This window comes from Heterocephalus glaber, unplaced genomic scaffold (assembly GCF_053883595.1).
Source record: "Heterocephalus glaber isolate CG9 unplaced genomic scaffold, H.glaber_assembly_v1.0 deba00001497, whole genome shotgun sequence".
NCBI lineage: Eukaryota > Metazoa > Chordata > Mammalia > Rodentia > Bathyergidae > Heterocephalus > Heterocephalus glaber.
The window spans coordinates 60454582-60468552 of NW_028258320.1; the positions used below are offsets into that span (position 1 = coordinate 60454582).

Consider the following 13971-nt stretch of genomic DNA (forward strand, 5'->3'; position numbering starts at 1 on the left):
GCTTGCTGCTGCTGGGAGAAACCTGGAGCCTTCACCTGCCTGGGACACATGTTCCCTACAGCCACATTACTGTCTGGAAAGCAAAGGCTCACAGGTGGCACCTCCTTCCCCAAGGCCCCCACTGAAACCTTCTATGCTCCTGGGCAGAGAGGGAAGGACTGAGGCACTGGCTGTACCTTGACCTGACTTTACTTTTCAAGGTTTCTTATTCTGTTTTGTGGAACTGGGGGTTAAACCCAGGGCCTCAGGCGCACTAGGGAAGTTCTCTACCATGGAGCTATATCCCCAATCTTTTTCAATTTTGAGACAGGGTCTCACTGAGTTGCCCAGGCTGGCCTCAAAACTTGTGATCTTCCTGCCTCACACTCTCGAGTTGCTTCAGGGTTTTTAGAGGTAAAAGGACCCTATTGGAATGAAAATGACTGATAAACCATGAAAAACTAGAGCTCTCATTTCTTGCCAGCTTGAAATGAGAACTGGCTCCACTTTGGGGGATGAGGGGGAGCAACTACTAAAGCTGAACACACGCCTCACTTATGACCCAGACGTCCCCTCACAGGTCAGCCTGCTCCAAGGAGGCATACCCTCCAGGAATGCATCCATGCACTCACCAAAGGACATGCTCTATAATGTTTGCAGCAGCACTGCTCATAATAACCCAAACTAGAAACTACACTCCATCAACAGGACAGTGAATAAACTGTGGTGGTTATCACTCAATGTAATGTTACACCGTAATGATAACGAATAATCTACAACCACGTGCCACAAACATGAGCAAATCTCTCAGACATAATGTGAAGTGAAAGAACCAAAACACAAAAGGGAAAATAACATATAATTTCAATTATATACAGTAAATAACAAGCAAAAACTAACCTGTAGTACTAGAAGTCAGGACAAGAGCCACTCTGGAGAAAGGAGGCTTGCAAAGTATAAGCTACACAAGGGACATCAGCTGGTGAAAATTCATTGACAGTTACACAATATGAGCACTTTTTATATGTATAAATTACAATAACAGGAAGTTATAGGCATGGTGGTGCACACCTATAATCCCAGTGCTGAAGAAGGCTGAGGTAGAAGGATGGTTTGTCCCCTAGCTGTTCATTCAAGACCTCAAAATAACATTTGTCCTTCCGGAGTCTTCCTGCAAACATGGTAGTAGGAATACATGCTTGCGTTTCTGCCTTTTCTATCCAAAACATGGTGCCTGGTGCATTTTTGCTATCTTTTTTTCTTTTTCTTGGTACCAGGGATTGAATTCAGGACCTTGTGCTTGCAAGGCAGGCGTGGTGCCACTGAACTAAATCCTGGCCCTTTGCTATCTACTAGTAATACAGCTACAGGGAGGAGTGCTCAGTTCTTATGCTGTGTGGTATTCTGCTTGCACAGGCCTGACCAACCTTTAAATGCTGGACAGGCCTGGCTTGCTTTGGCTGCTCTGAGTGAAAAACTGTCTTAGGGGGCCAGAGATTTAGCTCAGTGGTTTTGCCACCTGCTGCGCAAGCGCAAGGACCCGAGTTTGATCCCTAGTACCAAAAAAACAAAATAAAACAAAACAAAAAACTGTCTTAGGCTGCATACTAAATATGTAATTAATATACAAGTAACAAAACTTCCTTTTAAAGATATTTTGATTCTAACACAGGGGTGTGCAACCCACAGGCAGCAGTTGAGCACTTCTGGTAAACACAGGGACAGTAATGCTCCCCTACAGTTCTTTGCAATTTCAAAAGGCACTGCCATGAATGACTTCGTGCTTAGGTCATTTCTCCTATATGAAGCAGGACAAATTCCCAGAAGTGGAATTGCTGCTAGCCAGTGCCAGTGTATCTTCCATAAGCCAATGCATCCATTGCAGGGTCTGTTTCCTCAAACTCTCACCAAGAGAATTTAAACTCTTAGATTTGTCAATTTCTTCAAATTGATGGAAAATGGCATCTTGGTACAGTTTTAATTTGTACTTCTCTTACTTGAGTTAGGGTGAGAGCATCTTCCATACACTTGTGGGGTCATTCATGTTTCTTTTCTTGTCAACTGCATATGTCCTCTGCCTATATTTCCACTGAGCTGCTGAATTTTGGTTGCTGATTTCTAGATTCTGAGGCACAGATACAAAGGCCTTCTCTTCTTCCAAGATTACAAAGTCTGGCATGGTGGCGTGCACACCTGTAATCCAAGTACTCAGGAGGCTGAGGCAGGAGGACTGAGTGAATTCAAGGCCAGCCTGAACTAAATAGCCATACCTTGTCTCGAAGAAAATAAAAACAAAAAACAAACCTCCAAGTTTACAAAGGAAATATCCCTGTTTTCCTTGCGCTTATGTTTTCACTTCTTACATTTACATTTCTTTCAAATATAAGTACACCATGTGACAAGCCTGCCTAAAATCTTCACTGCTTACTTACCACTCAGGATATGGCCAACAGGCTCCTTAGCCCCAAGTCCCTTTCTGCTGTAACCACCCCTCCCCACCACCACTACCACTACACTAGCCTGGCACAGGACTCTTCAGCTCCTTGAGTGCTGCAAGCTCCCTGCCTTAGGCTATGAAGTTGCTTTTCCTTCTGCCCAGAGATGCTTCCTCCACCTCTTCTCTTTATTCAAAGCCTTCTCCTCAGAGCTGTCCCCATCTGCCTTTCTAGCCCAGGCCACCCTCCCTCCTGGTACACTCTCAGTGCCTTGTCTTCACATCACTTAGGCCAATCTGTGGTGACTTGATCTACTCATATGCAGAATACTGTCCGTCTTCTCTCCAGACATGGCCTCCATGAGGCCCCAACCACCTCATTTATGGCACAGAGGTTCTGTCTTCCTCCTTCCCCATATGGGGGAGCCCAGTGCCCTCTACACCATTCAAACAGGTGCTACTCTCACAATGTCTCACTTGTGACTGAGTCAGTCTGAAGCTCTGGGGTTAGTGGAGGACCCTGGAGGGACTAAAAACTCCCACTGATGCCGAGAGGCAGCACTCCTGGAGGCTAGGAGTTCCCAGCCTCCCAACGCCCTCCCACTTCCCTGTGCAGTACAGTTTGGGTCCGTGGAGTTTCAGCAGCTCCCACACATACAGATGAGTGGGTGGGGCATCTCCGAGAAGGACCCAGAGGCTCACTTAACTGCCATCTAAAGGCCAGTAAGCCCCAGTGAAGCCAGGCCCCTAAGCCCAATCAATGTCACAGCTGTGCTGGCCAGGACACTAAGGGAAATTATAAAGCTTAGGCCTGGTGGTGCCCACCACGGTCCTGAAAGTGTTCTGTATGGGCAAAGCTTGGTGGGCCAGATGCCCTCCTCCTCCCAGTGCAGCCCAACAGAATTATATCATGCACCACCAATGTGATTTAAAGTTTCCAGTAAAAAGTTAAAAGCTACAGGTAGAATTGAACATTTTATTTAACCTAATATTTTAAAAGTATTTCAGATGGAAATGGGATAAAAAAGGAATTATGATGTGTTATATACATGTACCAACTGCACAAAGGAATGTAAGCACCATGTACTGCAAACGTAACATAATATATATAATTTCAGCAGGGCACCATGGTGGTTCACGCCTGTAAGCCCAGCACTCTAGGAGGCCGAGTCCAGAGGATTGAAAGTTCTAGCCTGGGCAATTTAGCGATTTGGTGAGACCTTGTTATAAAAGAAACATAAAAATAAAAAAGGCATGGGGATGAGCAAAGGCTCTGAGCTCAGTCTCCAGTAAGGGGCGGGGGAGGGGGGAATATTCAACATGTAAGCAGCAACAATTTTAATGAGCCATTTTGCACCTTTCTCACTGAATGTGTAAAACTGGTGTGTACTGTATGTTACACACACAGCACATCTCAATACAGACTACGTGGTTCAAGCGCTCGGCAGCTATAGGTGTCAAAGCGGCTGCCCTGCGGGACAGCGCAGCTCAACCACTCTCTAGGGAACCCTTCTGCCACAGCCGGGTCCTCGCGAGACAAGCGCGTGGGCGGGACCAGCGCAGAATCCCCGCCCCCCGGCGGTGGCTGCCAAAGGTCGGCGGCGCTGGGCTGAGCGCAGAGTCGAGCGTCCACCCACCCGTTGCCCACTCACCTCGCCACTGCCTCCACCGAGCCGGGGATGGGCACGCCGCCACCCTCGCAGCTGTCGAACAGCACGCCCGAGATGTCGAGCAGCACCCCGCGCACGCCGGCCAGCCGCTCGCCCCACACAGCCATTACGCCCCGCGGTACGCCCTGTACCGAGTGTCCCAACCAGTGCGGGAGCCCGCCGTCGCGCCCGCCGCGCAGGGGAACCTGGGAGCTGTAGTACGGGGTGGGGGGGGCTGAGTGGTACTCAAACCCGGAACCACTCGAAGCGATAGGCTCTGTCCCAGAAGAAGTGTTCACGGGAAACAAAACCCTTCTCAGGAGGTCTTAAAAGCGGATAACAAGGCCCTCGGAAAGAGTTAAAAACCAGGGCAAAGGCAAATGGAGACTAGGAGGTATCTGTAAAAGGAACAAGAATTAAAGAGAACAGGCTGTATCAGCGCTTCGCTAGTGTTCTCATCCCTCAGTAGCAGAGTGCGACACCACTGGGAACAACAGAATGCTCGGAGTTATTGATGGACAGTCCCTCGCCTGGGAAGCGACACTAAGGAAATGAGTACAAAAATGATGATTGCAATGTAAGGTGTAATGTAAAATAAACTGGAAGAAAAATGTGCAAGTAGGGAATTGTTCAAGAAAGTATAACAAAGCAAAATACAAGCTCTGCGTGGTGGCACACAACAGTAATCCCAGCACTTTGAGAGACTAAGGCAGGAGGATTCCAAGTCTGAGCCCAACCCGGTCAAATTAACAAGACCCTGCTTCAAAATTTTAAAAACATAAGGGCCCGGGATTTAGCTCAGTGGTTCCGCCGCCTGCCTCGAAAGCGCAAGGACCCGAGTTTGATCCCCTGTGCAAAAATAAATAAATAAATAAATAAATAAAAAGCTGGGACGTAGCTCAATGCAAAGGCTCTGGGTTTAATCCCCAGTACTGACAAATAAATAGCAGACAGCGGGCTTGCAAAAATGAGGATAAGAATAGAGCTTGGAAGAAAATGGGAATGTTACAGTGTATTAGGCCACAGAGATTTTTAGAGGAATTATAAAATTACATTTAATGTTACATTTTTTCACAATAAAAAAGAAATTTCAGGGCCAGGGTTTTAGCTCAGTGCTGCTGCTGCCTGCCTCACAAGTGCAAGGTCCTGAGTTTGATCCCTGGTACCAAAAAAAAAAAAAAAAAGAAAGAAATCAGAAATTTCCTTTACAGCTCCTCTGGAGTGATTAATTAAATTGAGACAGGAAAATTTTAATTCTGTTATGATTTCGCCTTGAGATTTTAAAGGAGAGGAGCTATTATTATTTCAGTCTCTCATAGAAAGGATGAATTCATTGGAATATTAGAGCTTTAACTCAGTTTAATAAATTGTGCATATTCTGTTGATAAACTTAAGAAGAGAAAAATAAAAAGCATTTCTCCCTTTAGGGGATTTACAATGCCAGGGAAGAGTATTATACTGTATATAAAGGTTCTTAGTTGCAGACAATAGAATCTACTCTAGCTACATGGGTTTGTTTACACGGGGTGTAAAGGAACTTATAGATTTCCAGGAGGGCTGGAGAACCAAGCTCAAATACTACACAGTCAGGAGCCATGCATCTATAAGAAATGGCTGTTTTCACTGCTGCATTGGGAGTAGTACTTCATCACATGGCTGCAAAGATCCCAGAGACATAATAGTACAGCCCATAACCCAGCTGCAGCAAAAGAACCATACATATCCAATCCTATCCCCTTAGAAGCATCCTTTCTCCTATGACCAGTGCCTCACATTTGCAATGTCTGGCTTGTTGGAACCTATTCCAACCTGAATGGAAATCTGGGAAATGTAGTTTTTAGCCTTCCAGACTCCATAATACATAAGGTAAGTGAGTCAGTCTACATAATCTGCCAGGAACATCATGAAACGTATTGGGCCTTTACTCTGTGCAGTGGGCTCTAGGGGTGCAAAATGGTCTAAGAGATCTTTGGCTTCAAAGGTCAAGAATGGGCAGAGGACAAGGCATTTACCTTCAAGATTGCTGATCCAATAGGCATCAAATCCTAGTATGACACAGATATAGCCAAGAAGATGGTCTCTGTGGGCCATGGAGGGTAGCAGTGGCTTCTGAGCAGATGGGCAGCCTGAAATGGATCTTGAAAGAATGGCTGGGCTTCAGCTTTATGCCAAAGTTGAGGAGGAAGGGTGCCTCTGCCAGCGTGTGAGCCTACATGTACTTTCTTTTCAACTAGCTCTGCGTGTGACCTTGGGCAAGTCATTTTCCATCTCTAGGACTGTGGTAGACAGAATACTGTCTCCTTGAGATAGCCACAGCCTAATTCTCCAAGTCTGTAAATATGTTACCTTACACAGCAGAAGGGAACTTTGAAGATATGGTTAAGCCTAAGATCTTCTGGAGTGATTGTCTTAAGATGATCCAAGTGGGTCCAAAGTAATCCCAAGAGTCCCTAGGGAAAGTGAGAGGCAGGCAAGTTAGAGAAGATGTGCCAATACAGGGAGGGAGGGAGGGAGAGAGGGAGGGAGGGAGGGAGGAGAAGCGGGGGGAGGAGGAGGAGGAGAGAAATTGATTTGAAAATGCTTCAGTCCTCCTTGAATAAAAGGGGCCTTGAGCCAAGAAAAGCAGGCGCTCTCTAGAAGCTGGAAAAGGCAGAGAAATGGCTTGATTTCCAGAGCTTCTAGAAGGGATACAGCCCTGTGGACACCTTGGTTTTAAGACTTCTGACCTCCAGAACTGTAAAATAATAATGTCTGTCATTTGGAGCTACTGAATTTATGGTACTGTATTTATTATAGCAGTCATAGGAATGGAATACAGGGACCCAGGTCCCTCACCTGAAAAATGACGTGTTGACTATTAAGTGTGGTCCAGTGACAAACAGGCCTGATCCAAAAATCCAAGACCTTTCTTTGGATATGATGGGCAAAGAGCATTATCTAAATTAGGGTCACATTTGGCTATATGTAACAAAGAAAAGAAAAAAACCCTAGTTGCTTAGTAAAATAGGGTCACTTTCCCTTGTATGTTATGAAGCCAAGAGGAAGGGAATCCTAAGCGGGTCCAGCAGCTTCCAGGACCAGTAGGGAACAGTCTCCATCTTTCTGCCCCACCACCCTCAACATGACTCTCGTCCTCTTAAGGTGACTGAGGTACCCTCTTTTCCACAGGGCATGAAGAAACTTACAGGGAAGTTCCTCTTCCTTCAGGGAAGAGGAAGTTGAGGAGGAAAACAAAAGCTTCCCCAGACTCTAAAAGACTGAAATAAGAGGATCACAAGTTTGAGCCAAGCCTGAGCAACATAGCAATTCTGTGAGCCCTTGTTTCAAAATAAAATATTAAAAAACGGGCTGGGGATGTAGGTCAGTGCATAGGTCCTGGGCTCAATCCCCATTATGAAGGGAAGAAAAGACAGAAAGAGAGAGATAGGGGAGGGGAGAAGAGGGAGGGAGAGAGGGATGGGAGGAGAGGGGGAGGGGGGAGGGAAAGAAAAAGAGAAAGGCTGGGTCAGTACAAAGGCCCTGGGTTCCATGTGGAAGAAAAAAGCAGAACAAAAAACTTCTCCAGAATCCTAATCGGATGGCCTCATCTTTTGGTCCAGAACTCATGAAGTGGCACATTAACACTACACTTCAGGGGCATACACTCCACCAACAGAGCTTAGGGCTTGTTAATTTTTCAGTGACAGTTCTACAAATCATGTCTAAATGTAAGTTCAAATATGAATTCATAAATCCTGGATTGGTGTAACAGATGTGCACAGTATGTTTTCAGATTTACTTGTATTAGGGCCGGGGATTTAGCTCAGTGGTTCCGGCACCTGCCTCGCAAGTGCAAGGTCCCGAGTTCGATCCCCGGTACAAAAAAAACACAACAAAAACCACAGATTTACTTGTATTAGTCAGTAATCTTGTTGCCAGTGTCAGAAACCAGATTCCAAGTGATTTAAATTTAAAGGGAGGGCCGGGGATTTAGCTCAGTGGTTCCACTGCCTGCCTCGCAAGCACAAGGACCTGAGTTCCATCCCTGGTACCAAAATAAATAAATAAATTTAAAGGGAATCTCTTGGCTCACTAGCAATTGATAGTTTCAGATATGGCTGATTACAAACTCTAAGGAAAGAGTCCCAAGTAAATCACCTGGTGAAGAACCTTTTCCTCAACTTGGTCTAACAGTTTCAGAAAGAACTAATTGGGTCTATTAGGTCAGTAGCCCAATCCTTGTGCCTGAAGAAAGTGGTGCCATGAGGATCAGGCTGATTCTTGTGCCTTCTCAGGTCTATTAGTCACTTCCCACTGCTGGGACAAAATACCTGACACCACAAATTAAAGAAGAGGTTTATTTTGGCTCATAGGTTCAGTTCATGGTTGTTGACTGACTCCAAGGCAGAAACATAATGGTGCAAGGGCATGGTGTAGCAAAGCTACTCACTTCATGATAACCAGGAAGCTAAGCATGGAGGAAGCGCACCAGAGAGGAAGGGCCCAGGGACCAGATGTAGTCTCCAAGGTCACACCTTCATGACCAGATAAATATACCCAGAAGTATGCTTTACTAACCGCCTTGGTGGATGTCAAGCCGGTCAAGATTGACTGTCACACCAGAGCTGGGAGAAAGGCATCAATGTATAGTCCTACCATGGCCATGTGAAATGGGGAGAAAAAGGTCCCCACCCCTAACAAAAAGCAGGGCACTGTAACGAGTTAGAAAGAAACAACACTGTACGAGCAGAAGTAGCAGGTGGGACTGACCCCAGGGACCCTTTTTCCTACCAAATTTGGGCTCCCCTAGAAAGTGAGACCAGACCAAGTGAGGCCACATGGGCTAAAAGGTATTCTATCTTACTGAAATGGGCTGTGGTGGGGGGAAATTGGAGAGCCATAGATCTAAAAGAGCTTCTGAAACTTTGATGTATCTGTAGTCCAACTCACTTGGTTGTGCTGATACCTCCAGTCTTGTTATTAGGCAGGCCAGGGATAGGTGACCATCTGGACCTGGAGTCCCCCCCACCCCATTCACATACATCACAATCACCTTAAAATACAGCCTTGAATTCAGAAAGTCTGAGATGGCCCCGAGAGTCCTACATATGACCTCTCTTGTGTGGCCTGAGTGTCCCACAGTGTGACATCCAGAGTAGAAGAGGAAATGTCTCATGAACGAGTATTCTGAGAGAACAAGGTGGAGGTCTTGGGCTTCTTGTTACCTGGCCTGGGAAGCCAGAGTCACTTCAAATGTGTTGTATTGGTTACCCGGAGACAGACCAGCTTCAGCATGTACATCTGAGGGCATGCATGCCAGGCAGTGTGGCTTCTTTGGAGTGGTGTTCTTTGGAGACCAGATACCACAACACATTTCTACCGGAGTGTCAGAAAGGCTACACTTGGTTCAGCTCATGTTTTTTTTCTACTTCTGTGGTTTTCTTCTGCAAAGTGTTGGCCAGCATGTATGTCCCTCTTAAAGGCATAAGGTTGCTCCACAGAGGTATGACACTTCCCCCAGGTCAGATCAATTATGAACTCATCCATATCTAAACATTTCTAGATCCTATATCTTCAGCCTGCATTCTCTTAAGGTATGGGTTTCCAACTCATTTTAAACTGTGGAGCTTTGGATTTGTTATCAGACTACCAACTCTTTTCACCTACTAAAGGTGTTAATAGGTAAAAAAGACAAATGCTCTGTGGCTTCTAACTTTAGGACAGTCTGAGAACCAGGCAGTCTGTGTCCTGTACAGTGTGATAAGGGCTGTGCTTGACAGAATCGTTTGCTTCTGGTTAAGTTGATTCTGATAAATGAGGCAGAGGTGAGGGAGAGAAAAGGGGGAGTGAAGAATCAGGTCAGGCAAGACAGATGTCCACCAAGGGCTGTAATGCGAGCATACCCAGGAAGCATGGTGGCAGACAGTGTCCAAGTCAGCATGGATAGGTCAAGGAAGACCTCACAGAAGGTATAATGCTTGACCAGGGGAGAGTTGAAAATGAAAAGATGTTTCCCAGGTAGGTATGGGCTGAAGATTGTTGGTGGCATGTGTGTACAAGTGTGAGAGTGAATTCTACCCGGGGTTCTTCTGGTTGAGGTGGCTCACGCCAGTGGGAAAGTGTTGGTAGGGATGTTGAGGCTCACAGGGAACCCAGAAGAAGCAGAACAGCCAGCCTCAGGAAGAAGGAACCTGGGGCAGCGCTCCTGCTCACCCATCCATCTCTCACAGCTTCTCCGCTCTAGTCTGCATACCTGCTCTCTTCAACTCTTCCCCTTCCTGCTGAGTTTCTACTGTATTATAATTGTTGTGCTCATGTAGCCCCTCAGTGGCCAACTTATCTCCAGTTTTCTATTGAGCTCAGGTAATCATAGGTTTGGGGAATGTGCCCCGGGGCCTAATCCAGACTCTTGGGAGAGATATCTGTGGTCCAGCTCACCTGGTTGAGCTGACTTCATCAGTCTTGCTATTAGGGAGCCCAGGGATAGTTGACCATTTGGATCTGGGGTCCCCACCTCATTGAGGCACAGCCTATGAGAAGGTAACATACAAAGGCAGGGGACCAATACATGGCTTACATGGAGCATGGCCTCTTCAGGGACCAGGGCTACACAGGCAGTCGGGTCAGACCTTGAAGACCCTTGCATTCCATGATAAGGCATTTAGTCTACATCCTGTGACCACAGTACCTACTGAACTACAGACGGTGAATCAATCAACTCACTTGGTATGGGCACAGCCAAGATTGCAAACTCATGATTCACAAACCTGTTTCAGAGTCTATTTTCCAACATTTTGAATTGGTTTCTAACACCTAAAACTTTGCAGATGTCACATAATAATTCAGACTTCTGGTTTCTTGTGCCTAATAAGAAGATCTGGTAGTGCTGATCAGCATTCCTATAAGGTCACCATCTACAGGGTGGAGTAGCAGCATCCCCTCGCCCGACAGAGTCCTTGTCTAGTTAGCTTTGCTCCTTTAGATCAAGACCTGGCCCTCTGAAGGTCAGAGTTTGTACACCCAATGAGTGAGAATGTAAGAGTGGCAAAACTGCAGGCAGGGAGACCAGGGAGAAGGTGAAGGCATGAGATTGGGGTACAGATTCAGGGAGCAGAGCGCTTTGACCTCTATCTTATAGGAAAACACCTAAGAAGGACACGTCAGGCAGGCATAGCGTGCATGCCTGTGAGGCTGAGGCAGGAGGATTGCAATTTTGAGCCCAATCTGTGCAATTTATGGACTTAGTGATACCTTTTCTCAAAATGAAAAATAAGAAAGGGATGGGAATGTGGCTTAGAGTGAAAGCTCTGTACCACTACTGCCAAAATAAACAAACCATATCATACTGGTCTTTATTTTACTCAGAAGGAGGTGATTTATGTACTTGCAAAACTCTTCTCTGATTCCTTGACTTTACTCTACAAATGCTTCCCTTTGGTATAGTATTAATACAGCATGCTATACTCACTGTCAGAAAGAGCCCACACTGTATCTATGTCCCTGCTTTTTCTGGTCCTGTTCTTCAGAACTCCTCTGCTTGCCACTTGCCTCACCCCCTTCCTTATTCTTTCTCTCAATTAAATTTTTCTACCTTTCTAGATTTGGCTTGCCTGGCAATTCTCTTTTTTGGAGCTCCTCCTGGGATATCTTTAAACATTACGAAACGCTTCCAAAACTGGATTCCTGAAACTGGCCCCACAGTTGTAGGCAGCACATGCACAGGCTCAGTTATTTCTCCAAAGCTCTGTTACATAGTCCACCTATGTGCTTAACTTTAAAGAAAAGCCATTTAATAAAGTCTTGCAGTTGGGTTTCATCCTGGGGCAGGAATTTGATTTTCCTGAAAAGAACCTTACCAAAAGAGGGCTCTGAAATATCTATCACTGCCTGGGTTCAAATCTCAGCTCCACCATTTTCTACCTCTGAGGCATGGACAAGTTACCCCTTCTCTCTGTTCTTATTTTCTCAACTGTAAATTGGGGATAATAGGGCTTGTTTTGACTGTTCATAAAATAACATGCAAAAAGTTAGTCTGATGTCTGGCCCAGAGCAAGTGGATAAGAAAGAGCAGCTATTATTGTTAATACTATCAAGATGACTTAACATGTGTTCTGTTCACTGATATAACTCCTATTCCTTTATCACCTTCTTTCTCTATATTTTTAAGATAAAGCAGACATTTTGGGCAGTACTGGGAATTGAACCAAGGGCCTTCACACTAAGCTACATCCCCAGTTCTTTTTATTTTGAGACAGAGTCTTGCTAAGTTGTACAGATTAGATTTGAACTTGTATCCTACTGCCTCAGTCACCCAGAGTGCTGTGCCACTATACCCATCTTAAAGCTGATTTTTTTTTGGTACTGGGGATCAAACTCGGGACCTTGTGCTTGTGAGGCAGGCACTGGAACCACTGAGGTAAATCCCCAACCCAAAGTTGATTTTTTTTAATCTGAAGATTTTCAAGAACACCTACTGATTTTTTTAAACAGGTAAATATGTTGAGTAAAATTTTTACAGTAGGTTGTTGCACTGATGCATGCCTGTAATCCCAGCTTCTTGGGAGACTGAGGCAAGGGGACTCCAAGTTCAAGGCCAGCCAGGGCAATGTAGCAAGATGCTGTCTCCAAATTAAAAAATTTTATTTATTTATTCCTAAATTTATATTCTTTTAAAGGGTTGGTGAGCTGGGAGTGGTGGTGCAGGCCTGTGATCCAAGCACTAGGGAGGGTAAGGCAAGAGGATTGCTGAGAGTTGAGGCCAGTCTGGGCTGCATAGTGAATTCAAGGCCAGCCTGAACTACATAGTGTTTGAGATCCTGTCTCAAAAACTCAAACAGGGGCTGGGGATTTAGCTCAGTGGTTCTGCCACCTGCCTCACAAGCCCAAGGTCCTGAGTTCGATCCCTGGTAATCCCCCCCCCCCCCAAATCCCCAAAACAACAACTAACAAAAACAAAAAAAGGCTGGTGATGTAGATCAGTGCTCCCTGAATTCAGTCCTCAGTATTGGGTGAGGCAGGGGGAAGCAAGAAATAAAAAAACATTTTTAGTGTGTGTGTCCACAATTTGAGGTCAAGTGGGAAGTCTACACTTTGAAGTCTGCTTTCACAAATCAAAAGTGTCCTTTTTTGTTTTTTAAGGAATATTTAAACAGCCAGAGTTCAAAGCTCTGGTCAGAAATGGTAAATGGTAGCTTTTAATTGTAAATGAAAGCTCCAGCATTGAGGACCTAGAGTTAAGTAAAGAAACAACTGATTCCACTATCAGTAGTTTCCTTTTAAAATCCTGTGCCTTCCCCCTCCTATTCCATAGACCAATTTGGGTTGAAAAAGCACATCTTGGGGAAAGGTGGCTGAGCCCCTGAGTGAGGGGGGCTGCCCTCGAGGCTGTCCCCACGTACCAGGATTTGTCACCAAGGTCTGCCTTATGAAGCTGTCTCTTTGGCACATATGTCCTACTCCATGGGCGAGCTCAAACAGAGGGGTTTTACCTAGAGAATTTCAGTTGTTTTATTTCAGGACATAAGATCTTATCTAAGATGCTTTAACACAGCTCATAATATTGCTCTCCCTTCCTCTGCATAAATTGCACATTCTTTCCATTGTTTAACACTCCTCATGGCTCAGGCAGCAGGTCCTCAAGGCCGTGCTGGAATTATAGGCCATTTTGTTTGTGTGATAGCTTGGGAAGCTTGGCACCATTGATTTGCATCAGTGCCTCTGAAATAGCCTTTGCTTTCACCTTAAAGATACTATCTAAACTGGGAAATTCATTAAATAGCCCCAGAAATGGATCAGGTTATTTAACACAACATCCCTAATGGCACAATATCTCAGCTGTCTGCCCAGATAGTGAACATTGTCTTGGATAGTGTTATCAGCCCAGGACACCCGCTATGAATATTGATCCCGAGCTTGTTACAGTGATCACTT

At 45.4% G+C, this 13971-nt stretch overlaps 1 protein-coding gene across 12 annotated transcripts in view; it reads right to left on the reverse strand.

Annotated features, from left to right (window-relative positions):
- Positions 1 to 4242, reverse strand: part of Lhpp (phospholysine phosphohistidine inorganic pyrophosphate phosphatase) — a 194409-nt gene extending 190167 nt beyond the window's left edge. For 7 of the 12 annotated variants that reach the window (XR_015440573.1, XR_015440574.1, XR_015440575.1 and 4 more), the window contains exon 1: positions 4066 to 4239. Coding sequence is in view for 7 of the 12 variants with exons in the window: in XM_087185619.1 (XP_087041745.1) it covers positions 4066 to 4190 (125 nt within the window). In the remaining 5 variants the exon portion in view is untranslated. Of the gene's footprint in view, positions 1 to 4065 lie in introns of all 12 variants that reach the window. The other 5 variants (XR_015440577.1, XR_015440576.1, XM_087185618.1 and 2 more) reach the window with 2 other exon arrangements.
- Between the last annotated feature and the right edge of the window lie 9729 nt (positions 4243 to 13971).